At 40.7% G+C, this 27,976-nt stretch overlaps 1 protein-coding gene across 2 annotated transcripts in view; it reads right to left on the reverse strand.

Moving 5' to 3' along the window:
• Positions 1–1,728: 1,728 nt before the first annotated feature.
• Positions 1,729–27,976, reverse strand: part of LOC118431877 (non-specific lipid-transfer protein-like) — a 48,742-nt gene continuing 22,494 nt past the window's right edge. The window contains exons 8-17 of one of the 2 annotated variants that reach the window (XM_035843292.1): positions 25,808–25,871; positions 24,564–24,656; positions 18,789–18,939; positions 15,703–15,850; positions 14,608–14,715; positions 12,143–12,296; positions 10,022–10,121; positions 4,181–4,313; positions 3,943–4,019; positions 1,729–3,010 (exon numbers count right to left, since the gene is read on the reverse strand). In XM_035843292.1, the coding sequence (XP_035699185.1) occupies positions 2,918–3,010; positions 3,943–4,019; positions 4,181–4,313; positions 10,022–10,121; positions 12,143–12,296; positions 14,608–14,715; positions 15,703–15,850; positions 18,789–18,939; positions 24,564–24,656; positions 25,808–25,871 (1,121 nt within the window). In that variant the 3' untranslated portion in view covers positions 1,729–2,917. Of the gene's footprint in view, positions 3,011–3,942; positions 4,023–4,180; positions 4,314–10,021; positions 10,122–12,142; positions 12,297–14,607; positions 14,716–15,702; positions 15,851–18,788; positions 18,940–24,563; positions 24,657–25,807; positions 25,872–27,976 lie in introns of both variants that reach the window. The other variant, XM_035843291.1, reaches the window with a different exon arrangement.

A 27,976-nucleotide genomic window follows, 5' to 3' on the forward strand; every position in this document is an offset into this window, starting at 1 on the left:
GGCAGACAAGGTTGATTAGACGACCAGTCTGCCTGGCCTGCACGTGACTTTTTAAGGTGAAGGAGGGGTGTGCACTCCCTTCTCCACCCTCTCGTCTACTGGCGCACTAAGTCCTACAGGGACAGAACTATTTGCCACGTAAGACGGCCCCAGTAGATGCAGGTTTATTATTATTTGGAGTTTCCATCTCCTAGGAGGACTTCCGACCAAGGATGCAAGGGGTTCCTCCTACCCCTGACTCGTGTGTCATGGCGGGTGCGTCATGCCCGAACATGCCCCTATGGCCTTTCACCACCACAAAGGCCTGTCACTGCCACTAGCCGCAGCTATGTACTCAATTACACCTGAGTTAGGTGAGGAAAGTCGTGTAAAGTGCCTTTCCCAAGGGCACAAGATCGGTGACACGGCAAGCGGATTTGAACCCGGGACCTCTCGGGCCTGAGACCAACGCGCTCCCGATCGTGCCACGCGGTCCCACTAACCGCAATATACATTGTGTATGTATACATGTTTGTGGACAACATTGCTCAATGTCTGTTAGGATGGATCAAATGAAATTTCAACCCACTATAAACACATTAATTCAGCCGTTTACCTTTGGGCTGTTACTCTTTAGCAATACATGAAAAAGATATTAAGGTCTTAAATGAAGGCATGATTATTATATGTTCGTGGAACTCTAGTTTTAAAAGGGGTTGATGAAATTGCACTGTTTTTGACGACGCCTCAGGGGAGTCTTCAAGTGGTATATATTGCATTCAGTCTGCAAAAATTCTAGGAATTGCACAGGCATTTTTCCACGGAATGCAGTATGCTGGGTATGCAAGAATACCCCCCCCACCCCCAAATCTGTTCCAGATGTATCTCTGGTACGCAATGGTGGAATGTAGGGCACACTTGCTCCCTGGAGGAATTTGTCATTTGAAACTAGACAGGGGAACTCTGCACAATGGATCACGTTGTCTTGGTTGTTATATATGTTAGGTTGTGTTATGAAGGATACATTTTCTTTTCTAGAGCTTGTTCAAGCCATATACCACAGGCAGACAGGAAATACTTCATATAGAGGTCATGATCTTGAACGATGGCATCCAAATGGTTATCATACATTGTATTTAGAGCCAAATATAATTGTTCATCATAATTGTTCAAGGCCTATTATACTATCCAAGGACTGGAATATTACGAAGTAGGGCAGCCATGTGGGTTAGGGCACATCAAGGGCACATCTGCTTGTCACATGTGTAGTCGAGCTCCATCAGTCTGGCTGGTCTGGACATCTTAGCATTAAGGAATACATCATTTTAGCAGACAATTGCATCTTAAGAGCAAAATGGGTAGAGAAAAGTTGATAAACAGAGTAGAGTCATCGTTTGAACTGCACATGGCAAACATAACGTTTTATCCATTTATTAATTTGCCTAATAGATTAGGGAAATCTATAATCCATTTACGATACAACATGATCATCAATAATTCATAAGGTCACAAAAACGGGCACTCTTCATAATGGCCTTGGCTTGCTTATATGGCTATTAAAAGATATGCGTTTGTAGAACTCTAGTTTATCTTTTCAGTCTAATTTTGTGGAAGCTTTTGTTGACAACCTGATTAAAATATTACAAAGTTTCTACTTTTATCTGTTAGGGGGATGAAATATTTCTCTGTCCAAAACAGGAGAGAGTCCTCTAAGACTGCAAACAGTGTATTAATTCATAAGCCCATTGCTTCATAATTAAAGGTCTTTTATTATCTGTAATTCACAGCCAACAGACAGTAAAGGGAGTAGTTGAGCAGTTCTGTCCATTACACACCAGCTTTACATGGAGGCCAAATTAAGAAAATCTCAATGTAATAAGATCTTTATGTCCAACACATGTATCAACAAAAACATTCATACAACCTCAAATTATCATGATTATTTATGATGGCCCAATTTACACATTAAGAGTTTTTATTAGTGGACTCCAAGTTCATTTGGCCAGAGTCAACTCGAGCATTCTGTTTACATATGGGGCTGTGAAGTGATTTAGAATGTCTGTTAAGATAGCTGCCGCCCAATATTTAGTAAACAGAAAATGACAAAAATATCAAATTGCTGCTTTGGGGGGCTACTTAAAATTGTCCTAACAAACCTTCTAAAATGACATAAAATAACTTTGCGAGTGAAGGATGACCTCTGTGCATTGCAGAACTTGCTGTGATTGGAGTATGGTCTCTATGCATTTGCTGCGAGTTGACTCTATGGATTTACACACAAAAAAATGCAACTTGGTGCCCCCACTGATTAACTTGAGCCACCTCCCGAGGTGACATTCAAGTAGGCGAAAAGCTACTTGAGATAAGTTCTCTTTACACAATCCATTCCGAGTCGACTTTGACAATAAGCATGGAAATTGGGCAAACGTGACAACCGATCAATTTAAAAATGCTGTAATCTTTTACTTCCTTGACGTGATATCCATTTGGCAATTACCACTTAAGGCCGCTGTTAAGCCCAATAAATCAACATTGCCAGGTTTATGACAAATAACTGACTTCATTGTTTTGCTCCGTTGCATCTAGATAATAATATTGGAATGCACTTTGGCATCAGTGTGAAGATATTTACCTTCAAATTGTACTCTGTTAAATGCAGGAACATCAAATCATACAAACAGGTCATCTCAAGGCATTATAAGAATTACCAATAACCTTAATCCATGAAATATCACCTGATGAGGGATTCGTGTAGAGTTTTCATTCACCTCAACATGAGAAACCTTATGTGATTGGACATTGAATGTATGTACATGTGTAGCTTATCACATGTCAATAGTTGGAAATTATGCTGAAGAAGATTGTATAATATCAGATTTCTCCATGTCCCTTTGGAGGTACTAGGTATGACTCCTACACCACAGATGTCTTAGTGTGATTACAGCTTAGCCTTCTCCCTCAGCTGAAGGCTTTGCAGTTTCATAGCCACGGCCATGTTTCCCTGAATCTTTAGTTTCCCTTGGAAGAATGCCTGTGGAAAAACACATACAGCATTACTTTTCAACACAATTACTGGGCAATAGGCCAGTAATGAAAATTCAGGTTACGGGCCCAGTCAGGGTCCAGAGGTTCATGACCAGATCTCAGGACCTGGGCCTGATTGAGAAAACTTGTTAATGGGCAATACACAAAACATTATTGTATAAAGAACTCTGTTTGGTGAAGCATCCGAATCACACTTGCCTTTTAAAAGTCATGTATCTTCATGTAAACAATGTTGACTGCCTCTATTAACTCGGATAGAAGGACCAGATTTGCACAATCAAAGACAGATTTCTAGAATACTAGTATGTCAGACATAAATTCCAAGGCTGTATGACACTAAAGCACATTAATTTCTTTTCATATTCCACTTCTATGATAGTATTTTTCATACATGCATGTAAGTGTTTGCACCAAATATACACCCTTCTCCTGTTATGGAACATTGCGCCAACAAAAAATCATTCTTCAGACTCAAAGATTTTGTTGCAAGGTAGTCAAATCATGACTGAAGGTGACGTCACATTAAACATGGCAGCTTGTTTAGTACACAGCACAGTGGATCAAGGAAAAAAAGCACTCAAAAAGGAAATACACTTCTTGCAAACTGTTCTTCCAGTTACCAAACTAGTTGTCACTAGTTGTCATGTTCAATGTGATCACCTACAATCATAATTGGATAACTTTTTGACAAAATCCTTGAGTCTGAAGAATGATATTTTGATGGTGCAATGTTCAATTAAAAAAGAAAAACAGGAGAAGGTAATATTTGGTGCAAACATGTTATATGTATGATAAATGTAATTAAATAATAATCATAGTTGTGGAATATTAATTAATGGAAAATGGTTTCATATGGTCTTTAAGGTAATTGGCGATGTCTATATGTGGCAATTTACTGCTGTAAATGTATGTACTTACAGTCTGTGGATTCAGCTTGCCAGTCATCAAGTCAGACAGGTCAGCATCCTTGATGGTTAAAGTGACATCAGCCTTGTCTACTGTAAAACACACATCCACCTTTACAAGAATTGATGTTCTAGCACTGCTAAGCACATCTTTTTAAAATATTGCAACGTAGATTACAGAGTGGAGAGTAAAAATGCTAGATTAACCAGCTTATGAGCAGCACTGTCACTTAACCCAAACAATGACCCACCTGTAGAACCAAACTTGACAGCCCCATTTCCATTTTTGGCATCCACCAACCACAGACCCTCTTTCCCTCCAGGCCCTCCTGTTACCTTGAACAGGAAGATTCCACCAATTTTCTTCACAAGAGCTGGACCTTCCTGTGAAAGAAAAGAAATAGACACTGACCATTTTTTACTTGTAAAAGGAAACATATAGTTTAGGTAAATGAAGGTTAGACATCCATGTATACAATAACCATTACATAAACATAGAACTTTCTTGCACAACAATTGTACATGATACAATGTATGGCAACAACTACTACACAAAGTACAAAATAGAGGTATAGGATAAAGCTGAACAACCTAGTTAACATAACAATAACGGCTAACATCATTCTTTGGTATAGTATTACAATGAGTAGGCTAATCATTAGCACTAGTTTTGGTATTCTTTCTAATCGCAGAGCAGTCCTTGATATATTTGCCTATTCTTGCATTATGGGAGTTCTGACATTTAAAGATATATAAAAATCTGTTTGTAGCATCGCGTTTCTTAAAATCTGTTGTACTTGATTCGAGAAACATGAATTATTCATTACGTAAACTAGCGTATCTAGAACATTCCATTATAACATGAAATTCATCTTCAATATGTTTTGGGCAGAAAGGACAGAACCTTTGGTCAGGGGCTATATTGTAGTATCTGCCTGTTTCAATATTCAATTTATGGCTACTGATTCTAAACTGAGTTATTGCTTTGCAAAGTTATTTACATCATGATAAAGGTTTTTTTCTTGCTCATAAGATTCCTTTGATTTGCTAAGAAAAGACAGTTTTGAATCCTTTTTAATAGAACTGAACTACTCCTGTATGTATATATCGTGTAGCCGGTGGCGCAGTTGGTAAGCAATATAATCTGCTTTATAATATAAGCCTCAGGTTTCGTCCATATTTGCCCAAAGCTATGGTAACAGAGAATGTCCTTAACATGATTAATCCAGTCATGGTCGCCAGTAAGTACAGTGTTGTATGTGTCGTGAAGCAGAGAATCCTCATGTTTACTAAACGGTGCCAGTACTTACATGTAATGAGCTGAATTCTAGCAGAAATAATAATGGGAAAAGTTCTTAATTCTCCTTGCACACCGTTGTTAGATGATTTTGGATGGACTCTGAGTAGAAATTTTCGAAAACGTGTATCAAGTATGTCAAATTCCGGTATGTCTGAAGGGAGGCGAGTGTTATCGATTGAGAAGTCATCTTTTTCTAGATTAAGCCCAAAGGCATATTCTAGGAACTTATCTTCTTTCAAAATTAATGATATAAGTATGAGTTTGATCAGTACAGGTGCTTTTTCGAATCGAAAATGGAATATTATCGTCAATCTGAAATTTCCTCAATAAAGAAGAGAAAACATTTTTGGGAGAAGACACAGGGATATTTTTGACACAATAAGTTTCAGTGTTTTTGAGGTATGGTCAAAGCATGTTAACTCAGATCCATACAAAAGCATAGGTTTTACAAATTTGTCAAAAAGATTTTTACCTAGCTTTATAGAAATATTTTCCGATGATAAAAGTGATTTTAATTTAAACATAGCTCTCATATGTGTAACTGTCTGTAACTTCTATTTCACTATTATAGATAAAGAACTATTTGGACATTTTCTTTGTAGTACCCTTAGAGAAGATAACGTTCATTTCAGAGACATTAACAGTTAGCTTCCAATTATCACAGTATGTTTGTAGAGTATTGATGCACTGTTAAAGTCCCTGCTTTGACAATGAAATCAGAGCAAGGTCAAGATCTGCCCAGGACAAGCAATTGACAGATTTAGAGGTTAAAGTAGCAGGGTCACATATGTCACAATCAAAACATAGCGGCAGATCATTAATAAACAGATTAAACAATAATGGACTAAGGTTACAAGGAGTACATGTATGATAAGCCGTTTTCTCCTCTTACTGCATAATTAACATCCAAGTACATAGATTTCAACACATTAAAAAAGTTTCCATCGATGCCATAATGTTATAATTTATAGAATAATCCATCACGCCAAACACTGTCAAATGCTTTTTTCATGTCCACAAAACAATTTACCTTTCTTTTTTCGTGAATATTTTTCTATAAGAGATTTTAGGATAAATTTATTGTCGACGGTGTGACACTTCTTTCTGAAGCCGAACCATCACTCTTCCTCAGTACCACAAGAAAATTGGACAGACCAAATCAATACTAGTGCACCTAATTGGAACAAACAGTTACACATGTCAAAGTCACTAACTTGCTAGGAATTGTTGTTGTCTGAAATCTTTGAAATCTTTATTCATTATACCACTTTGCAGACTTGACACATCAAGTCTGAATTATGATGGCATTTACATACGGACATAAACGTTACTGGAGAAATTGCTTACAAACTTTGTGAGGTTAAAAATGAATCGTTAAAACCTACTTACATAACATCTAAAATTTAAAATTCTGAATGCATGGATGATAAAATATAGACATCGATATTTACAGGCACGTGGTACAAAGTATCCGTACTGAGGAGTGTACATTCCGATATATAGATCTACATAATATAATGTTCATTTGCATTTGTTCAACAGTTCAATCATGTAGGGAATAGCAGAGTTTTTGTGACGTTTCGTACGGCAGATAGGAGTGTTCAGTTTGTTGGAATTACGTATCTGGCTCCTGAGTGGTGGAAGCCAGGTTCTGAATTCTGAGTTGAGCAGTTTTTTGGCAAAAGTCAAGCAGAGATTTGTACGACGTTCTGCCAAGGAGTGGAGCTTCAGTGTGGTCAGTGCCGATGTGTAGTCTGTATATGCCATGCCAAGAATTATCCTGCACGCTTGTTTTTGCAGACGTTCTAGTCTTGTAGATTGCGTGCCAGTAAGGGAGGAATGCCACACCGGCGCTGCATATTCCATAGCTGGTCGAATATAGGTGGTGTACACAGTTGTGAGGTCTTCAGTTGACACTCCAAATCTCTTAAGACGGCGTAGCAGGAACAGTTTCCTATTCGCTGTGGTGATCATGAAGTCTACCTGAATGTCCCACTTCAGATCACTCTGGATGGTCAGTCCAAGTACTTTGACGTGCACCACTACTTCAAGGGGTTGTCCATGGATGAAAAGTAGTTCAGGTAAGGGCGCAGATTTGGCAAAGCATACATGAAGTGCTTTGAATTTGCGAGAGTTCATCAGCATTTTGTGTTCCAAGACCCAGGAGTCAAGACTGTTCAGGGAGACTTGTAGAGTGCACTGCTGGTGGATGGATCTCACCTGGGTGAGATTCATATCATCTACATATTTCCACCTGTTTGCGAGGTCTCGGAGTGCACTGTCAATCAGTGCAAGGAAAATAATGGGACCAAGAATAGTTCCCTGAGCCACTCCGCAGGTGAGATGTTGCCAGTCAGACACTTTGCCCTGGTAACGCACTCTTTGTCGTCTGTTCGACACGAAGCTACATATCCAGGGGAGAAGTGATGGGCGTACTCCTAAGTCGATCAGACACTGTACTGCAGTGGTGTGATCGACCCGATCGAATGCTTTCGACAGATCGGTTGTTATCAGCGTACAGATGGAGTTAGGAACTGAGGAGGAGCTGTATAGGAAGTCGAGTAGACTGACAAGGGCGTGTGTGGTCGATCTGTTCCTTCTGCTTCCAAACTGTCTCGGGTCCAGGTTGGTGGATATGTCGTTCATGATCCAGTCTGCGGCAAAACGTTTGCAGTGTTTAGCAAGCTGGGCTGTCAGGGAGATGGGTCGGAGTTCGTTAATGTCAGGTGGTGAGGATTTGGGAAGTGGTACGACATTTGCTTCCTTCCACTGCCGCGGGACGATTCCTTCACTAAACGATGCGTTCATGACGTCACAGATAGGGCCGCTGATCTCACATGCAAATTCCTTAAGAATCCGCGCCGGGATGCCGTCAGGGCCAGGGCTCTTGTTGCAGTTGGTAGACTTAAGTTTTGTATACACGTCCCATACGTGGATGGTTGGTACTGGGCGTGCCGGGAGAAAGGCTGGGAGTGAACACATGTCCAGCGGTGGTAGGGATTGTGATACGCTGGCGAGCTTGATGTTGATTGCGTCAGCTATGGCATTGAAGTCGTTCTGGTCGATGTCCGGTACAGGTATATGGCTGGATTTCTGCTTCATGTTGCACATAGCTTTGATGTTGCGATGCCAGGACTTGGGATTGTGGTTATTCTCGTTTTCAACGTTAACCTTGTAGAACTCTTTTTTGCTTTCCTGATTTCCCGTTCCACTTTTCTCTTGTAGAAGTTTATAAGAGTCGACTTTCCTGCTTGGAAGCTCCTTTGCCGCAGTGTTATCAGTTGTTTTATCCGTGGTGATATCCAGGGCTTATCGCTTGGGTGGAGCTTAACCACCTTTGTGGGGAAGAAAGTGTCAATCGCTTTTATCAATGTGTCGTAAAAAGCATTGGCTTTCTCCACTGTAGTTGAGGCGGTGTACACTTCGTTGCAGGGGTGGGAGGTTATCCACTTTCCGAAAGCACTCAGGTTGGGTTCGCATATGGGACGTATGTGATGCTTTGTACACACGTTCATTCTAAGTTTATTTCTGGGTTGCCACAGAATGCAGTTGTGGTCACTTAGGCCGATTGGTGGTAGGATTTCAGGGATCATGTAACAGGATTTCATGTTCGTTATAATCAAGTCAAGTGTGGCATTACCTCGGGTGCAGCCCCGGACTACTTGGGAGAGGTCCTTGTCCAGTAGGGTATTCAGGTGGTTGAAGTCCCCCAGTAGTGCTAATCCGATGTGTGGGTACCTTGTACGCAGGTAGTCTGTGGATGTGGTAAGGTGCTCTATCAACTCGTCCTCGTATGGAGACTGCGGCGGTGAATAGAGACAACACATTGCGATGGATGAGAATGGTCTGGGCAGGCGGTGCGGCCGGACGTTGACCCAGAGACATTCCAAGTTGTCGGGAACGTTGATTTCTGTAATGGCTTTTGAAGGAATGTTGTCCCGAACGTATATTGCAATGCCGCCTCCACGGCGTGAAGATCGACTTTTGGCATATACATTGTAGCCGTCCACTGACTGGAGCTGGCTTGGTGTGGATTGTGTGAACCAAGTTTCTGCTACTGTCGCTATGTCGATGTTATTGTTTAGCAGGACAGATTGGAATTCATCCAATTTGTTGACAAGGGATCTGGGGTTATGAAGCAGGAATGTTGGCACCGGGTAGGCACAGCTGGAAATGTTGTTGTTTACTGATTTGATAGCCTTTAGATTTGCGCGTGAAACAACCACCTGAGTTTGGGCACGGTTTCTGATCAAGTTATTTGATGTTCCGATCACAGTTTGGATTTTACGTATAAAATTGGTACCTGCTTTCTTTCCCCTTGGTCGAGCATGGCCTCGAAGTAATCCATGGTTCCGCAGCAGGTCCTTTACGTGTGGAATCGGCGGGGAAGGGTTGTTTTTCTTCAGGCTTCGCATGAAGTCCGACGTGTAGACAAGGAATTTTCTGGTAGCCATTGTTGTCACACGAAGGATGGCAGGCAGTAGTTTCTGTATTTCTCTCAATCCTTCGCGAAATGATGCTGGTGGGCCATTGTGGGTGAGTCCAGACAGCTTTGTACGCAATCACCAACACTCACAGGCTAAAACTACGATAAATAAACGTTTACAAGTAGAAACATTGAGAAGTCCTCTGGAGCAGTTCTTTTCCGTGGCAGCCCCTAGAAGCGCCACCTATTCAACTGCAGCTACATAGTTACAAGCTTTATTTTCTTCTATTTCAAAAGCTTACTAAGCTTAACATGCTTTAAAATGTGTCACCTCACTGTGCCTTCCAGTGAATTACATTTCCCCACCTGTTTTAGTTTGGTCTCCATCGCTGCAAACACAGGTGCCACCTTAAAGCCATCTGAACTAGCTGCTGCAGCAGTCCTAACCATCTGGATGCCTGGCATCCTGTAAAATATGTACTTAGTAGTATGCATTTCTCAACCACCACAGGTACACACTTGCAGTATAACATGTGCCATCCATTGTTAGTTCTTGGTTGTGTATCAAACAACCATGTAACACAAGTAGCCTCGATAATCAGGGCTCGAAATACTTTTTTCTGCATACCTGCACTGGTGCAGGTAACATTGAAAATTACCTGCACCAGACAACTTTTACCTGCACCACTCTGAATTTAGGAAGTATGGATCATACTAAAATTGTTCAGGAACCATTGCTTTTATTTTATTTTATACTTTATAGACGGTAATAGTCAATGCAGCTAATAACAATCTACATAAACCTACATCATAGGACATTAATGTATAAAACCCAGCACATGGACCAGTGCAGGTTAGGTGCAGGTAGACAACAGAAATACTTGCACAGCTCCAATTTTACCTGCACTAATCTGTATATTATGCCGGGGGTATTTCGAGCCCTGATAATAAAACATACAAGTTACATTGTTTAACAAACATGTGAATTAGCTCACTTAAACTAACATCTATTATCATGATACCGGTACGTTTACGACGATTTCTCTAGCCATACTGATTTGACAAATTGTCAACGCATCATTTTCTCCAGTTATATGTTGCTGCTATAGGTTACCCTTGCCACTTCTTCTGTGTAACTTTTCTGCCACTCTTGTCCTGCTAAAAGCGTAATATTGTACTTGTAACACGCCGCGGAATTACATGGTGAACAGGCGCGTGGTTGGGAGGGGGTACAAAATACCGGCCGGAAGAAACACGGCACAATTAACTGTCGCTATGTACCTTTATACATCCTCTGATGTTCCTTCCTTTTCTGTTAGTAAATGCATAAAACATAAACCTGCATGAGCATACAAAATGTCATGAGAAAACGGACGTATACTGTCAAGAATTTTCATTTAACTTCTGTCCGTCACAACCGCTATGACGTAACACTTCACTGCTAGCGTAGCTATAAAAATGGCGGGAAAATGGCTGCATACGTTCAATTTTGCCCATTCAGTCGTAGATCCGGGCTATTATGCAACGGTTCTTCACACTTTTACATGAGTTGTAGGTCACCAACAGAAATTCAAGATTGTTGTTGAATCATGTTCGTCTTGTGCCATGAGCATGTGTAATTATGATCTACAAATCTGGCAATGAATGTGACGGTGTGTTTGTCCCACGACGAGCTGCCTACCACGAAAAAGATACTGAAATTTTTTGGCCTTGTTGTCTTCGAATGCATTGTTATCGATGCTTTGTAAATGATGTATTGGACACCTAGATGTCTGAAGTGTGCACACCTCAGAAATAACTATTGTTGCATGATTGTATAGATTTCTTTAAATTCCATTATTTTTGATCGACCGGTATAAGTCTTACGGCCAGTATTATGCCAATGCATGTTACATGCATGTACAGAAAGATAAACATGTTTTCTGAACAGCCATACAAAACACAAGACAAAGGGTTGTTATTTTTGAGGCAGGTTTACTAAACATGTGGTCTGAAGCAGAGCGCAGTGGCCAACGTACCCAAACCAGGAGGCTTAATTTTGGCAACAAGATATGGGGTTCAAGGTAATTGGCCTTCAAAAACTGTACGTAGTTGAACAGATAGCAAGAATAATGCTAGCTTAGCCTACATTGACAGTGCCTTTACAGTAGGTTATAAAGCCGGGTGGGATATCAACTCGATACCTTCACAGATATCATCATTAATCCTACTCTTTGTAATTAACAGCTTATTTGCAAAATCATGCTCGAAGGCTAATGATTGTACAATCTCAAGGACTAAGAAAAGTAAATAGTTTGGTGCATAAAACCTGTGTCTAGTCAACTATATAGCAAGAGGACATATACATGTACCAAAAAAGAAGACCTAACCTCTCAACCCTAGGCTGGGGTAAAAACTAGCCTCTCAACCCCTCCTCCCTGAAACTGTGTGCACCCAAGTACACACTTTCCATTCAGATTCATGTTTTTTGTGAAGCCCTCTCCTTACCTATTGTACTCCGGGAAGCCGTGACGATACAGTGCAATGACAACAGCTCCTCCCAGCCCGATATTGTGTTGCAGGCCCAGCTTGACCCCAGGAACCTGTCTCTTCCCTGCCAAGCCTCTCAACTGCCAAGACAACTCTGCACACTGTGCCAGCCCTTCAACAGGCAACATCAGGACATGTACATGTACAATATGTTCCTCTGCTTATGAAACAGTTTGATTCAGCTAGGCCTATCATATTACAGCCATAATAGTTATGATCATCATCATTGTTGTGATTTCCACAAGTACATGTATAATGCTATACATTACGTTTGTGAAGATTATGGCCACACCCTGTCACTCCTAAGTACTGACGCGAGGAGACGGAGAGTAATTTGCGGGATAACGGTGTAAGCCACTGGAATTAATTGCATAATCAAGGGCAAATAAGGCCAACAACAGTTTTGAGACGTAGACAGACAAGGAGTATGTCACGGTGCCACAGAGAAGAAGCTACAGAGGTCTCACAAGTTTCCAGTAGCAGCAGCAAGCACACGCTAATCGACAACGATGATGATGAGGACCGGAAAAGGGCAAGACGGGATCAAGAAAGGAAGCGGTACCATGAGGATCCCCAGTATGCCCGGGCCCAACGGCATCAAAAGAAGACCAAGTATCACACTGACCCTGCCCTTAACAAACTATCAGTCCTGGAATGGCACTGTCAGTGACTGTCAGACAGCACTGTTTGGCATCTGATCAGGGGCTGTCAGTGACTGTATCAGCCACTAATTATTCACAAAATATGCAAATTTTCAGTCGTAGAAACAGTCGTTAAATCATGACTGACAGTCATAGATTCCCAGTGGCTGACAGTCGTAGAACTGTTGCTGACAGTCGTAAAACAGTCGTTGAATCATGACTGACAGTCGTGGATTCCCAGAGGCTGACAGTCGTAAAAACAGTCGAAGACAGTCGTAGATCTGCTCTTACATAACAAAACACTTCTGCTCATGTACTAGGTTTTGGAGGTAAAAATTATACAAAAACTGAACAATAGAAAGATTTTGGCTAACTAAGGTTCTATCTACATAGAGTACAGAAATTTATGCAACTGCAAAATGCTTCAAAAAGTAACAGAAGCAGAAACATTATAGACAAGAATGGGGCATCGTCAATACCTCCTCTGTCATTGATTTGACAATTTTAAAATGCTTATATAATATGAATTTCTGAAACCACAACCAAATAAGTCTCTTATAAAGAACAAGACAACAACTGACTATACACAAATGTACATGATTGTGGTTAATTCTGTACCTATTTGTTTAAGGCACCCAGTCTATAGCACAGTCTGCCATGCCCCCCTCCCAACAATTGTCAAAATTCAAAATGTGGCCATTTGTCACTAATATCTTACCTCAGAAACATGATGCACATTTTCCCCCACATCCACAGTACTTCCAAACAATAGTTATGGCAATTAATCACCTTTCCAGGCTGCAAAGTCTGGGAGATGGAGGCCTGGATACAGAGTGAATATCCCTGCTGTCCTTTCTCTAAGTAAGCTCCTCAAAACCTAACTGTAAAATTCAAAATTTCCTACCCTGCAACCAATTAAGGAGCTGGCATCTGATTCGCTAGATGCCTTATTAATACAAGACTTTGATTGGCCATGGCTGACAGTGGTGGGACTGTCATCGACAGTCGTATTTTCAGGCCTGTCAAGACAGTCCCGATCAGTTCAAAGCACTGTCAGGCCTGTCAAGACAGTCCCAGATCAGTGCAGAGCCCGATTTGTACTTGCCAGACGTATTGCAGGCCTGTCAGTGGAGGTCTTCTGCTGATTTGCGTCTGAAATGCCTCTGTCAGTGCCTGTCCAGCCACTGACAGAGGCATTCCAGGACTGATGGTTTGCTACGGGTGAGCATGCACAGGGTGAGCGGGATCGAAAGAAGACCAAGTATCACACTAACGATGAGCATGCACAGGAGAAGCGAGACCATGAAAGAGATAAATATCACACAGATCCAAATCATAGAGAGTTGAAAAACAGAAACAGGCAGATTAACAGAGAAAAGAACCAGAGTTTAGCAGATGTCAATAACGATATTGAAAAGTTCCAGAGGGAATGCAAAAATGGGCCAGAATATGTTTGCACTGTATGCCATAGGCTTTTGTTTTGCAATCAAGTTGTAATCTGTGACAAAGATAAGTATGTTGAGGCTGTTAAGCACTGTTTAACAGGTACGTATGTGCATCAATGCAATGTAGAATGCACCCCACATGCATGTCCCACAGCAAACTCTTCCCGGGGCCAAGAGTGGATATGTCATTGTTTGTTAGGTGAATGACAGTTATCAAGCTTCAAACTCTAAATTATATGTACATGTGCATACACATGCACGTGTACATGTATGTAGATTCATTTGATAGACTTGGGCCTCTGTTGCATTGATGCTGAAAACACTGAAAATCACCTACCAGTTGCCCCAAGAGGATGACCCTTGGAGATCAGTCCACCGCTTGGATTCACCACATATTTGCCACCATATGTGTTGTCTCCACGATCCACCATTTTCCCACCTTCACCTAATAGATCATGCAATGTCATGTCACTGATCATACATTGTATGAGGGGATCATGGTCCCAAACAATCATTGAACATTATTACATATAACAAATATCATCATACATGTGAATTCCAAATCTTCTGGCCTTTAGGGAGGAGATAAGAAATAAGGATTCCAAAATTCTGCATTAATTCATAAGACCTACAGTACACCCTACAAACCTTATCACCACCATGCTGTTTTTATAATGTATTCTTGCATTTCGGGCACTATTTCTCTAGAACATTTCATGTGGTTCCTCTTCCTGTTGAAGCGACCACAATCAACGTGCTGATTATTCTGTCGCTTGTGAGTGAAGGGTCAAGGTCACCGGCCAAGGTTTCGGTTTTCACATCAGCTTGGAGACCATTGACACAAACGTGTCAATGGTGTTGGCTTCGACCGCCACTTGTGGTAGTAGGTTCCAGTCACTGATAGTACGTAGCAAAAAGGAGGCCTTATGGTAGAGTGTGGGTGGTTTGGTATCATTGGCCCTGGACATGTGAGGTGTGGAACTGCAGGGGTGGTTTGGTATCATTGGCCCTGGACATGTGAGGTGTGGAACTGCAGGGGTGGTTTGGCATCTTTGGCCCTAGACATGGTGTGGTCTTGAGTTTTTTGGTGATGCATAGTCTGTAATGTAATTTAAGGTGGAAGTGGTGTAACTTTGAGCCATCTGCTAGCATCTGCTTGGTTAGTACATGTACATTGTACATTGTACTTCTGAATCAGTACCAACATCTTCATATGCAAAATTATGATGAAAGCTACAGATGCGCTTTTGCACATCTTGATACCTACCAATTGTTAGTAGCTATTAGAAAATAATTTTTTTTCAATTAGACAAAAACAATTATTGTCTAATAACTACAGATAATTGGTAGTACACCTCTTAGGCACATTTTGCATGTACACTTGCATGAACATTAACTGTACATTTAGCTCAGGCAAGGCCTGATAACTCACCCTCAGCACATAGCCCCAAGGCTTCATAGGTCAGGAGTTCATTGGGAGCAAAACAGTCATGCAGCTCCACCACCTGGACATCAGATGGCTGCACACAGGTCTTCTCATACAACTGTTGAGCTGCCGTTTTGGTCATGTCATATCCAACCTGCAAACAAAGTAAATACACATGGGTGCCACAGGCCATACAAGAACAGTCTTTTCATGACTTTTAGCTAACGTAACTTGCATGTAACTCAAATTTAACAGGGATAACTTCTGAGTCTATCTGATGAAATAAAAAAACAAATTCTAATTAGCAGGTATCTGAACTGCAACCTGCTGGTGACTGTTTGTAAATAACATTTGCCAACATGTTGTCTGGTTTGAAATACTGGGTGCATGTGCACCTTGGTGCACCCAAAATTGGAGATGTGCACCCAATTTTTTTTCTATGGGTGCACCGGTGCACCCAAATATTTTCGTGAGTTATGTTTGTAAGGATATCAAAACAAGACTGGCAATAAAAATGCTATTGTCATGGCGACAGTTGAGGTGAACATTAATCCAACTTCAACCAGGAATCAACTGGAACTTCCCTGTTGCACTACCCCCTACAGCCAGCAGAAATGTACTATCCCTGGTAGAGCACAATGGTCTACCAGTAACCTAAACCCTGATACATGTAACAAACCAGCCCTCAGAAATGCAATGCAAATACTATCAGTTTCAGCAATGAAGAGTAATGTACTTCCCCTAATTCTAGTATACACAAAAACAGGCTTTACTGCGAGTATAGCGGAGAAGAACAATATCAAGAAAGAACCAACTGTTTCCAGCGCTTCAGTCCTTGAATGAATTCTTGTACCTAATCCACATGTCTGTCCTACTCAGTAATATTCTAGTCCTTGGGATAACTTGACGGTTGAACTATCCGCACAATGGACGTCTTTGCCATCCACAGCAATAATGGCTGTTGATGTACAAATGTACGAATCTCCTAGCTCTGGCTTTTGCATCTGTCACCGACACACTAGCTGCCCCACTGAAAACCACCCTCTGTCTTGAAGGTTAAATGCAAGTATACAGATTCCTCTTCTACACTAGACTACAGCTCTTCCTCTGCACCACGGCTGGACGATTGCCGATTCTCTGTAGTTGGATTAATACCAAGATTCTGGCTTTTCTAAGATTTAAGTCCACTGTTTTCAGTGCTACACCAAGTACCTCTCATGAGGGCCTCCATGCCCTTTTCGTCAAGGGTTACGAGCCATTTTAATTCACCGTTAATCGTTACCGACCCGCTCTAATTCAACGTTAATCGTTATCGGTATATTCTTCGCGAAGCGTTATTGATCGTTTTAATTCAACATTAATCGTTATTTATTACCCCGAATTCACCGTTAAGCGTTACCAAGCAATTCTTCGTAACAAGTTATACCCTTGAAGTCAAATGCCAGATAGAGCCCCTGAAAATGCAGGAAATGGTGTTTCAAAGGGTCCAGATTTTAGAATTTCTCTGAGCCTGCCGGCCGTTTTGGGTAAAAATATGTTGCGGAAGCGTCGCCCCCCAAAACCTTTTCACTCATACAGATTTCAGTGTCAAACGTAGCGTAGTTTCAGGCATAATTTACTCCTTGAATGCATAAAATGAGGTTTTCCAGATCTCCCTTGCGATGTATGGCTTGCGCCTTTGACGCTCACGATGACATGGCGAAAATATGTTTGGGACATTGGTCTTCACTCAAAAAACTTTTCTCTCGAATGAAATGTCATTTGATTTAGCTTCGTTGGCCAGCAAAATTTCTCCTTCAAAATGCAGGAAATGGCATTTCAGACGGTCCAGATTGTTAAATTTCCCCGGATTTTTAATATCTTGCAATGTCTCGTGCCTTCCAAGCTCTAAATGGGGAAAATATGTCGGAGGCCGGAGGTGAAAGCTACAACCTGCACTCTATTTTCTATGTCTCCTAACCATACAAGGCATGACAGGCTTGGTCAGGCCCGTACTTGAGTATGGCCACGTCCTCCTAGTTGGCTGTACGAAGCAACAAGAACAGATGATCGAGAAAGTGCAAAGGAGAGCACTAAAGTTCATTTCTCTGGGTGGCAGGAGGAGAAGTGTTTCGGACTTGCCTACACTTAAGGAGAGACGTGAACTTGATGCCATTAAACTACTAAAGCACATGATGAATCTGTATCACCCCTTACATGATCTGGCCCCTCCGGTCAGGTCAGAGGTCACTGGGAGGTCACTGCAAAGTTCAGGAAGCATCTCTGTCCCCAAAGCAAGGACCTCTAGACTGCACAACTCCTTCCTACACCATACTACTAGTATCAGACTATATAAAAAATCATTGACTGATGCTTTTAGTTTTTGTTTTTTAGTGGTTTTTAGTTTATGTACTCTTAATTAGGACTTGCCTACGGTATCTAAAAATTTAGTCAATATGTAATGTGATTTTATCCATTCTGTAAAATTAGAGGTACTACTGCTCAGGGGTACATGTAACTCTGCAATGTTGATATGATGAATAAAGATTATATAGAACATCAACTCTACAGGCAAACACTGTAATTACACTAGTAATGTTACATGTATCGGTTTGTGTTCTTTCATGAATGGAAGGAAAAGAATCTAATATGTCAATTTCTTCTAATTCAATAAATGATAACATGGTGAGATTAACAGTATTTCCCCTGTGTTGGAACAAAGCTCAAAATTTGTAACATGGAAAAGTGATTGAGACTTGCAATTATATTTGTCATAACTTTTCCAGTATTCATGTTTCACTCTCTCTGTAATCATGGGTTTGATACATAGAGAAAGTCCCAGAGGTACAATGGACATGTATGCACACTTTTACACTTCATATGCAGATTTTCAACACATTCTGCCTTTAGTATGTACAAGCACAATGGCATCAAAAGTTCATGGTCATACAGGACAGGAGTGTGCCTTGTGGTAAGAAAAATACTACTAGTATTATATTGTTATCAGCTGCAGCAGGGCAAACAAGGACTTGGACAAGGTACAAAGAAAAATTGATGGTTTGCTCCTTTTCTAAATATTAGGCCATAGATCGTAATGTTTTTTCTCTGCTTACCATTTTAATACAGCTGGCGTCATCAAAGGTGCTGGGCAGATCAGTGGCCATTGCCATTCCGAGTATTTCTACAGCTTGAGCTTGAAGGTTGTGCTTTTTCACAAAGTCCTCACTGCATAGCACCGCTGCAGCACTGCCATCAGATGTGGGTCTGCAAACATCAAACATACATTGTGCATGTATCCACATTAAAGGAAAGCATGTGGAATATCATCTACATCATGTACATGTATCACTTCCTAGGAAATTTTAATCTGGGTTCAGCATTGATGATTAGGTAGCTACAGGGATTCAAATTCCTAACCTGATGTGATCCAGAGAGGGGAGTTTCTTTCCTGTTCAAGAATCCAAAAAATGGATTATATCCCTTTTCAAAATGGAGCTTTCCCTAATCTATCTACTATCCATCTGTACCATACACATAGTATACATATAATGCTATATCATATAACTAGACTTTGGCGACCTCATACCTCCATGAAATTTTATGCAAATAACTTGCACATTTTCATGAATTATGCATGTGATGTTCATTATTGACTAACATATACAAGTACAAAATTCCTATCATATATTATGCAAAATAGTTCATTAGCATATTTAGTATCTGTTTATGTTCCATCTATCATAATTTACATGTGTTACAATTATTGAAGTCGTTATTGAAAACAATGCAATTTCCACATTCTTTATGCAAATTAAGTCCTCATTTGCATAAAATGTACATCATTATAAACATCCTTGCCTAAGCTACTCGCATGCCTAATCTGTCATTTCTTTCTGCAGTTGTCCTCTTTGGAATGTCTTGACAAAAATGCCCCTGCAGTTCCAAAAATAAATGTTAGGGGGCTGAAACTTGCCCCACTTTGTCATGACACTGCAAGCTATCTATCACTAAAATGTCAAGACGATATTGTGTCCGGGACAAGAGATACATTAAAAAAACTGCTATGATAGATTATTGTCATTGATTATGCAAATGTACCCCAATTTTGCGTAATTAGTATTTTATTTTGTACAACATCGTCTAAGGTACCCACATACCAAAAATCATGAACATTCGTTGTTCCCTTCTTGAGTTATCCTCAAGAAGTAATTGACAAAAATGCCCCAAAATGCATGAATGGACTCTTCTGCAATGCAACCCTTGTACAAAATCACTACGGCATACAAAGTGATTCCTGTGTTAAACGGTTAAATGGTTGGATGTACCAAGTCACTATTTCTTAATTGCCCTTCCAAAGGTCCTTCCGAATTCCCTCTCTTGTGGCCCAGTTTCAAAACATAGTCAGACAACGGTACATCCTCACCAACTTTTAAACCTCCCTTTTACGTACATGTAGTTGTGTTACTGTTTGTGGTCGGTACAGTAAGCCCTTAAGGTCTCATTGATGTATTATTCTGAGTGGGCACCCTAAAAGAGATCCGAGCCAAAATGGCTGCATGGACGCATGTTGTTAGGGGAGAGAAATTCCCTTTTTAGGCAGCGGAACTGATCTCAGAAGTCAGATTGGTGAAAGCTTGTTTGTAACTGAAGAAATTTGCAGGTTAAGTTTTGCAGTCGCGCTAGGTTGGCAGTACACAGTCATGGGTTCTGTGTGGTGTGGTTGTACACAAAGGGTCCGCATGGCGGGCCCTGACAACGCTTTACACTAAATTTGGGATGGTCCACAACGTTTTACGTTAAATTCACAATAGCCAGCTAACTTCAATCTTCTATTAGCAAAAAAGGCCAGAGGCCCCCGATACATATTTTTACCATGTCGATAAACGAAGGTGAAAAGATTAGCAAGGGAGGTCCGGCTAAATTTTGAAATCTTGATCCTCTGAAACGCAATTTCTGCAATTTTTCTGTGTTTGAGGGGCTAAATTTACGGGTAAATTACGCTTCAACTTTTTAGGAGGCCAGGCTACGATTTACGGGTAATTTTTAAGCTTGATTACGTTTTGCGAGTAACTTTTAGGCTCGATTACGCTTTACGGTAAATTTTCCATCCTCACTACGAATTACGTGAAATAAAATAGCTTCCCTATGCATTGCGGGAAATTAAAAAGGCCTGCCTACGCCTTACGGAAAAGAGCATGCAGACCCTCGACACTAACAGCAAAAAAGTGCCTTTTGTGAGGATTGACTAATCGTAGTTTGTAATTGCTATTGAGAAAGAGCCAGTGTCTATTTGACGTTGGCAATTTTTTTCCACGATATAGGGTAAATGTGCTCAACATAGAATGAAAAATCTGCTGATATTTCACGTAACTTCATTATGAACATGCCCATGTAAACCACGAATTATAACATAGAAGTCTATGGTAAGAAAAAACTCATCAATGAGACCTTAAATTATGATAGGTGGAACAAAAGAAGATGCCAAATATGCTAATGAGGAACTGATTTGCATAATATATATGCAAAAATTGCAAAACTGCTTAATGATTAAAGATGGGAATATTATACTTGTGACATGTGTATGTCAGTCAATGATGAACATCACCATGCATAAATCATGAAAATGTGCAAGCATTTGCATAAAATTTACAAAAGCTCTAAATATTTCATGGAGGTATGAGGTCGCTGAACTTACATGTAAGTTTCATATATTTCCAAAGCAGAGATTTGCATCCCAGATCGACAGATCAGAAATCACAGCAGGTCTATGCACCTTGCTGTTAACAGAATTCAGCAGTTTTTAAAAAATGTCTCTTCAACAATCTTATCAGCCCCAGAGCAACTGTCTGTACTGTGAGGTATTACAGATTGAGAGGATTTGGTTCTATGGAACTTTTCTGTCCCACTGTTTTTGACGGAGGTATTCGAATTAGAATAGGGGTTCTACCTGGTCCTATTTGTTCGATATAGTGTTCGATCAGGATCGGTCCGTTTTGAATGGCAGAAGATGAAGCAGTAGGAGAAACACGTAAGGTTACCAGTTTACGGTTGATTTGTTAACAACGCAGTTTTACGGAAATTGCGCCGGCAGAAATGAAAAACTCTCCTTTTGGAAGATCTTAGTCGGTCTGCCTCAACTTCTGTATGGTATAATATTTCTTCTGTTGGATTTATCGTCGTGCGAGCCTCTTCAAATAAACAAGTCTGCAGCCAAAATTCTTTCAGGGTGACCAGTTTACGGTCAGTTGGGTGTTTCTCCCTGTGGTTATTTTTGTAAAGGCCATATTATTGATAATTTCCCATAAAACGTTCCCTAAGTAGTCCAATGAGATAACACGATGGATGATTGTTTACATCGACGCCATGCCGTGCACTTTGCATCGCCGCTAAACGTACCGGTAAGTCATCTTTGCCCCAACAGAACACCACTCCTAGCACCATACTGTTCCACAACTTGCCCAATGGTACTCATGACATCGGCGACGCATTTATATGTTTTTATCAATTGTGTATAGATAGTTATTGGCCTTGAAATGCGTTCAGTATACATATGGCTTCCTCATGCTGTGCCCTACCCACACGAATTTGGCTAAAACAGCGCCCCTTCAGTCGAACCGCAAAGCTCTATGCGCATCCGTTCTGCGCAGCCCTCTCTACGACAGGTCATACGCCGGAACACAGTTTGTCCTGGCTTGACCCCGCTGCATGGGTGTAAGCAAGTGCCCGTTGTGCAGCAAAAAGACCTCAGACCTACACATTGTTTGTTCTTTTTTATATCTACAGGCTTTGCCCAGTACAACCATGTAGATATTTCATGCATTGCAAAATGACAGCAAACACTGTAGCTTTCGAAACATTGGCAATTTTTGCCAGTTTATTTGTGGTTGTCTTTTTTGCAGTTCACCATGATCCCATTAGCTAACCCCACCACGTGATAGCCCAGTTACTAACCTGAACATTGATACCTAACTTGCTTGTTTAATTTGAGGAGCAACGGGTTTGCCCCGAAATTATCTTATGTAACATGCGCAAATCACGGTGGTGAAGTTTCAGTCTGGTTGTAACAGGCCACGCACACTACCCTGCGTTTTGACCGTATTTTCATACATCTTGCATGGTGTCACAGGCCTCATTTCTTGGTACGAGAAGCTGAATGGGTCCGACTGTCAGTTGCAATATAATAAGTGACATGATGATAGACAAGTACACATAGACACAGGGTTTTAGTGCAAAGTCAGACTTTTTAAAAAACATCAGATTTTGAGTCAATCTGTTTCGAACTCCTTGTCCGAACCTGGGTTCGAACGATAGAATCCAGCCGGTACGTTCCATTTTCCGTGTCGTGGGGGTCAGGCGAGTTCAAGCCTAATTTTGCAGCGTTTGTAAAAGTTGATAAAACTTATACGGCTCAGGACTTGCCGTCGCAAATAGGCTTATTAAAACCCACCGAAATGAAATTGACATTAACCAGAGGCCAGAATAAGTGGGATTCATGTGCAAGCATACTGATATCAATACATCATGTCTGAGATTTGTAAAGCATAGTGAAAGATCAGTGTGTGCGGTTTCACATTCGAAAAAAGATGCTGGGAAATTCGACATGTTGTCACATAATTTCGGGGCAAACCCGTTGCTCTTCAAATTTCCCTGGGAACTTAGGTATCAATGAAAAGGTGAGGAATTGGACTTTCACGCCGTGGATTTATCTCGTGGGATCAAGTTGAACTGTAAAAAAGACCAGCAAACATAAACTTACCAAAAATTGCTTATGTTTCAAAGCCAACAGCGCTCGCTGCCATTGGGCAATGCACGAAATATCTACATGGTTGTACTGGGCAAAACCTGTAGATATGAAAAAGTATAAACATCATGTAGGTCTGAGGTCTTTTTGCTGTACAACAGGCAGTTATAAACACCCATGCAGCGGGGTCAAATCGGGTCGCGACAAAAGCCGTATCTTAGAGAATTACGCGTTCTAGGGTGACCTGCGGTTCGAATGCCTTAGCAATTTTGCCCTGCCCTCCAATACACAACCTTGATTTGCATAGTCACATGATACAAAATGGCGTTCGAAAACTACCGGCTCGGCGACGACAGTCATTTGTTTTAATGTAGTTTTTAAGACTTCCTTTGGATAACATACATCAAATCACCATGAATTCTTGAGATAAGAACTGCAGGTTTGGTTTCAGACGATGTTGCAATTGATATAGAGTTTGTAGGATTTAGAATAAAGAGGGGATGAAGTTAGCGGTTGAGAATTACGATCAAAACCGGGCCATCTGAACAGTGTTCTACGATCATAAATCGTCAATTTAAATTGTTGTCAGGCTTTTCAAACGTTTAATCGGCTGCTTTACTGGATGCAACCATATATCACAAATAAGATACAATCACATAGATCCTGTAGACGTACTTCTTGCCTACTGAAGAGAATTTTCTTTTTCACAATTCACCTCGAAGTCTGCACCAGTGCCCAGAGTGACCGTAAACTGGTCCTGCACGTAAACTGGTAACCTTACGTTAATGACAATACCGGTACACTGTATACGTACTAATTTCTCTCTATGGCATAAACAATGAAATAATATTTGATACAGGAATAATAAAAATGTCAATGGAGTTAAAAATTAGAAAAATATAACAATCAAAATCTAGCGATCTGTTCCAAAAACTGTCTGTCACCCACTGCACATTTATCATGTCATTTAGGCTTTAACTGTGAATTGTCTTTGGTCCAATGGTCTGGTCTCATGCTGAAGTAACCAGAAAAGCCAAAATACAATAAAAACAACACATCCCTCAGCTACAAGAGAGAGACACCTAAACAGATACATAAACAGATGTATAGAATGCATTTCAAGCAAATAAGCTTAATCTGGTCTTACGAGCATTGCAGCCTTGTTAGTTGGACAGGCTCAAACACCATCTTGGATTTCTTGATCTCATCAATGCTGTACTCTTTCTGGAACTGGGCATACCTGTAAACAAGTAATGTTCATGTTTTCCTTAAACATGTACATGTACTGCATCTGTCATCAATTTCTGCACATTACCTCATATAGTATACAGATGGCAGAAGTATCCAGGGAGAGTCAGGTGTCCGGCAGATGACATCCTTTTAATGTTGATTGAGGCTACCATTCCAAGTGAAGTGCCAACCAACACATGTACTGATACCAAAAATAACTTCATCAGGTTGGTAAAATACCTATGTATAGGATATTCGAGAAAGATTTCTTGTACATAACCAGTAAATACTCACTTACTTACACTGAGGATTGGGGTGACTGGGTACTGTACAGAAAATTCAGGTCCAGGTCCAGAGGATCAGGTCCTGGTCCAGACCTGAACCTGGACCTAATTGTTTCTGAATGGGTGATACTCAAAACAATCGTCCATTTTTGAACAAAAGTTTGGTCGGGTATATCATATCATAATGTGAACAACGCTAACTGCCTCTGTTCACTTTAATAGACCAATTTTGACTGTACAAATTTCCTCTTGTAATTTTCTTGGACCGGTACTTATATTAGCCCCAAAAGACATGAATGCCTGCTGCTATATTGCCAGTAAATGTGAGTGTTCATTTGCTAATCGATCCAAAATCCAGTTAACTGATTTTTTTAGGTCCATTTTTTCCAGACTGGTCCAACAAGAAAAACTAGTACCCACCTCTATAACAGAGGAGCCTGTTGGTGCACACTAAATACAAGCAGGAGGATCCAATCAAAACAGATTGTGTGTGCAAAATTCCATGCAAGAACTGTGAGGAAGTGTATATACAAAATGTAGTTGAAACAGGAAGGACTTTGGGGACAAAACTGGAAGAACATATGAAAGGATGTACATGACTTTTTTTTTTCAGCCAGGCAAAAGGATAGACCACAAATAAAACACACCTGCAACAACAATCATTAATACTTAAAAACAATAAAACTGTTGCCATGGCAATAGTTTTTATTGCCACACTTATTTCAGCACAGAGTCACTCATACAATACAAAATTGGACACACATTATTATTACATAAAATACATTTAACATGTTACATGAAACACTCCTTAAATGATATATCTTCCCTATAAGCTTTCAGAGGTAAAGAAAAAGAATTTTGCTTGGACAAAACTTACGGATTGTTGACAGAATGTTTGTGGTTCTTCAGAGCAATCTTGGCAAAGTGCTCAGGAGTGGATCCTGTCAAGAATGAATGTACAAAACATGATTTTCTTGAATATAAAACAAACTGGAGTGCCACGATTCCATACCATAACTTTGCCAAATGATATTTACGAATGACATATCATTGACGAACGAACAGCTTACAAACATGGCCTTCAACACAGTGGAATTATTCAGTGTACAGGGCTCGAAATAGCACCCAAAATTGGAGCTGTGCACCCAATTATTTTCTGTGGGGCACAGGGTGCACCCAAATATTTTCTTACGTTTATGTATGTTAAGATATCAAAGTATACTAGTATACATCATATTCTTGACATCTAAGTGTTAGAAAGATAATAAAAATGTCAGTGATGGTACTTGATTAAGAATTTGATAGCTTGTAAGTAAGTTTTATTATTAGGTTATTACTTAAATTTAAGTGGTGCACCCAAAATTTTTTTGGTGCACCCAATTTTTAAAGCTCGGTGCACCAGTGCACCTAATCCCCCAAATGAATTTCGAGCCCTGGTGTAGAATAGTGATATCCCTGCATGACGCCACATGTATGAACAGTGATGATTAAACTAGTGGATTAGTGTGCCATCCATGTTGTTGGCTATTCACTTCGTGAAACGAAGTGTTTGCAGTCAGTGCTGTTTTGATGTCAGGGGGTCGTTTGTCAGCCTGATAACTAGGGAACGCGTGAATGGATGGTTTTGATATTTGGTATGTGGGTAGGATTAGACATGACGAAGGAATGGCAGGAATTGCGTTACGGCAGGGCGCTCTACCGGCGTGTTATGGTACTGCAGCGGAACTTTCGGTTTTGCTATTTTTTGTTTGGGACTTGTTTGGGTGATGATTTTTAAGTGGTAGGTAGCTGTGTAAAAGCATGAAAAGGTGTGTAAGTTTTGGCCACCTAGGGGTTTCGCAGGGCCGGTGAAAGTAATTCTTGTTTTAGGTTTTGAGAAGGAATAATGAGAGAAGGGGTTGATGGATGTTAATGACTGTAGGTATGCAGATAGCTTACGTAATGATGTACATACTTGTATGCTTGTTATGCAAATTAGGTGGTAATTTGCATAATACAATAGGTATGTGTAGAAACCCTCAAAACTCTGTGTCTGTGAACAGTCCAGCTCCTTCACGCCAACACAGATTGATCTGATATTTGGTATGTGGGTAGCTGTTGAGAAGGAGAAGAAACGTACGAGGCGTTTTTTTGTCTAGTGGCTTTTGACGGTTTTGCAGGGGATGTTTGTACTTGACAAATAGTGTTTAGTGTGCTAAGTGTGGCGATTACGCAATAGTGGTTTATATTTAGGAGTTACGTCATTCTGCGTGGCTTGGAGTTTTGCATGGCCCCGTCCCCACAGGAAGTGACCCCAAAGGTCATAGTTGCGCAAGAGAGGACAGCACGACTTATATATACCACACGATTACAAGACAATGGTACTACAGGGACAGTACATTATACATGATGGGGTGTAAACGTTTCCTATAAGATTTGATAATCTGTAGATTAAGGGCAATGAATAAGGGCAATGGTGATATTGTTTACAGGGGCCTATATTATACGTTTTAAAAGGGTTGTACATGTAACAGTTACTACCGGTACAATACATTGTTGAACAAAGCAGGGTTTGTTTTTCACAGTAACTTGTAGTCATTGATGAGAGTGTTTATAGGGATTGTACATTAGACATATGGAATACACAATGTAGTGGACTGCATGTTACATCATCATTGTTGCAACCATTGATACATTTGCTTCCGGTGGTGGATTTGTTATCCTACCTGCTGAAATCGGACAAATTTCTTGTTGGATAAGCATTTGGTCTCTCATCCAAGGAAGAAATTATGCATCTTGTATGTTATCCCGGACAGAAAAAGGTGTCGCGAGGCGTATAGTCCTATTGACTGACAAACCCCGTGCGGGCGGATAAAGCGTTCCCGCCAAGGCAGGACTTGGGCCAGCTGGACTGATTTCACCGGGCAACGCGCGGCTTGTCATGGTCGTCAGTAGGGCTCCCATAACCTGGCTAAATGGTTGGAAATTAACCACTCTACCCGGAAAAGTCAATACTTGGACAAATACATGCGATGTACATCTCAAAGTTGAAATTTTATCAACTCAC

Source organism: Branchiostoma floridae, chromosome 15 (assembly GCF_000003815.2).
Source record: "Branchiostoma floridae strain S238N-H82 chromosome 15, Bfl_VNyyK, whole genome shotgun sequence".
Lineage (NCBI taxonomy): Eukaryota > Metazoa > Chordata > Leptocardii > Amphioxiformes > Branchiostomatidae > Branchiostoma > Branchiostoma floridae.